The sequence below is a fragment of the Arachis ipaensis genome, chromosome B8 (genome assembly GCF_059453495.1).
Source record: "Arachis ipaensis isolate K30076 ecotype BB chromosome B8, ASM5945349v1, whole genome shotgun sequence".
Lineage (NCBI taxonomy): Eukaryota > Viridiplantae > Streptophyta > Magnoliopsida > Fabales > Fabaceae > Arachis > Arachis ipaensis.
This window is the reverse complement of record NC_142443.1, coordinates 81,056,968-81,059,640: the sequence shown is the minus strand read 5'-3', so window position 1 is coordinate 81,059,640 and position 2,673 is coordinate 81,056,968. Positions and strand designations below refer to the sequence as shown.

Genomic DNA, 2,673 nt, shown 5'->3' with positions numbered 1-2,673 from the left:
TCACTTCTTTGATCCTGTAGGGGCCTTCCCAGTTTGCCACCAGTTTGCCTTCTCCCTGGGTCGGCGGGCCGATGTCATTGCACCGCAGGACGGGGTCGTTCTGCCCAAATTCCCTTTTGAGCACCTTGGTGTTGTAGCGTAGGGCCATTCTTTGCTTTAGTGCTATTTCTGACAGGTGGGCCTTCTCCCTGGTCTCATCTACTAGGTCCTTCTCTACTGCTTCCTTAACCCCCTTGAGAAGTACCCGGGGGCTCGGTTCGTCGATCTCTATGGGTATCATGGTGTCTACCTCGTATGTTAGGCAAAAAGGGGTTTCTCCTGTTGCTGACTGCTCAGTTGTACGGTAGGACTAGAGGACCAAGGCGAGCTCGTCAGCCCATGCTCCTTTCTTGCTGTCTAGTCGCTTCTTGAGGCCGAGTAAGATGACCTTGTTTGCGGACTCGACTTGTCCGTTTGTCTGGGGGTGTTCTACCGAGGAAAATCTCTGTTTGATGCCCAAGCCTGCGAGGAATTCTACAAACTTCTTGTCGGTGAATTGCGTCCCGTTGTCTGAGATGACGAACTCCGGGATGCCGAAACGAGTTATCACCTGCCTCCACATGAACTTTCTGCAAATGGACGAGGAGATGGTGGCCAGCGGTTCAGCCTCTATCCATTTGGTGTAATAGTCAACGGCGACTACGAGGTATTTGACTTGCACTGGGCCAACTGGGAAGGGTCCCAGGAGGTCGACTCCCCACTGTGCGAAAGGTCGGGAGGACGTCATCAGGCTCAGTTCGGTGGCCGATGCTCTGTGGAAGTTAGCGTTCTCTTGGCACTTAATGCATTTTTTTTACGAACTCCTTGGAGTCTTCCATCATCGACGGCCAGTAATATCCGGCTCAGATGAGCTTCCTTGCTAGGGCTTTACCCCCGATGTGGTGACTGCAGCACCCCTCGTGGACTTCTCTGATCACGTAGTCCGTCTGATCGGGATGTAGGCATTTCAGCAGAGGTTGGCTAAGTCCCTTTTTGAATAGTTGGCCCTGTATGACTGTGTATTTGGCAGCCTCCCTTCTTAACATTTTAGCTTCCTTCTCGTCTCCAGGGAGGTTGTCGCTTTCCAGGAAATTGGTGATGGGGTCCATCCAGGAGGGGCTTATCTTGGTCAGGTGGAGGGCAACCACTGGTTCTCTCGTGATGCCTTGAATGAGGGAGCGGTTGCCAGTTCCTGGTTTCATGCTCGCTAGCTTGGATAGGAGGTCTGCCCGTGTGTTTCTTTCCCTTGGGACGTGCTGGACCGTGACCTCCTCAAACTGTTTGCTCAGTTCTTTAACCATCTCTAAGTACTTCTGTAGTAGCGAGTCTCTAGCTTGGTAGCTTCCATTCACTTGCGACGTGACGATCTATGAATCACTGCATACCTCTAGCCTCGTAGCCCCGACTTCCCGGGCTAATATCAAGCCGCCAAGGAGGGCTTCATATTCCGCTTGGTTGTTCGACACTGGAAACTCAAACATGACTGACTGTTCGTAAATGACCCCGGTTGGGCTTTCCAAGATAACCCCGGCACCCCCGGACGTCTGGTTGGAGGCTCCGTCTACATGGAGCTTCCACCGTGTGCCCATGACCTCGGTTGGATCTCCCGTTACTTCCACCAGGAAGTCTGCCATTGCTTGTGCCTTGATTGCATGTCGAGGCTCGTACCTTAAGTCATATTGGGATAGCTCGATGGCCCAGGTCATCATCCTTCCCACTAGGTCGGGTTTCTGGAGCACTTGACGAATTCCTTGGTCCATTCTTACGACCACTTGGTGACCTTGAAAGTACTGTCGTAGCCTGCGGGAAGAGGTTAGGAGCGCTAGTGCTAGTTTCTCCAACTTGCTGTACCTAAGTTCTGCTCCTTGTAGCGCCTTGCTCACAAAGTAAATTGGCTGTTGGGCTTTCGCTTCTTCCCGCACTAGCACCGCTGCAAGCGCTCCTTCTGTTATGGCCAGATATAGGTAGAGTGGTTCTCCGGCTCTGGGTTTACCGAGAACCGGGGGTGCTGCTAGGATTTCTTTGAAGTGGTTGAATGCTTCTTCGCACGCAGGGGTCCATTCAAACTCTATTCCCTTCTTCATCAGGTTGAAGAAGGGTAGGGCTTTTGTTGCCGATGCACCGAGGAACCGGGACAACGCGGTGAGCCTTCCCGCCAATCGCTGAACGTCTTTGATGCAGCCCGGGCTCTTCATCTGGAGTATCGCTTGGCATTTTTTAGGGTTGGCTTCCACCCCCCTTTGGGTTATCATGAATCCCAGGAACTTTCCGGCCTCCATGGAAAAGGCGCACTTAAGCGGGTTGAGCCTCATGTCGTGTTGTCGGAGGGACGCGAACACATTCTCCAGGTCACTTATGAGATCACCAGGTTGGTTGGTCTTTGCAAGGATATCGTCCACATAGACTTCTACCGTTTTGCCAATGAGATCGCTGAATATTTTGTTCATCAGCCTCTGGTACGTGGCCACTGCGTTTTTCAGGCCAAAGGGCATTACCTTGTAGCAATATGTTCCTCCTAGTGTTATGAACGCTGTCTTTTCTTCGTCTGGCCAGTGCATCGGTATTTGATTGTAGCCAGAGTAAGCATCCATGAAGCTCAGATACCGGTATCCCGCAACCGCATCGACGAGTGCATTAATGTTGGGGAGGGGGTAG

General features: G+C 52.2%; 1 protein-coding gene across 1 annotated transcript; it reads right to left on the bottom strand.

The window, feature by feature from the left end:
- Nucleotides 1–881: 881 nt before the first annotated feature.
- LOC148548582 (uncharacterized) lies at nucleotides 882–1,319 on the bottom strand. The gene has a single exon (XM_088495645.1). The coding sequence runs from the start codon at nucleotides 1,317–1,319 to the stop codon at nucleotides 882–884; it is 438 nt and encodes a 145-aa protein (XP_088351771.1).
- Nucleotides 1,320–2,673: the final 1,354 nt, after the last annotated feature.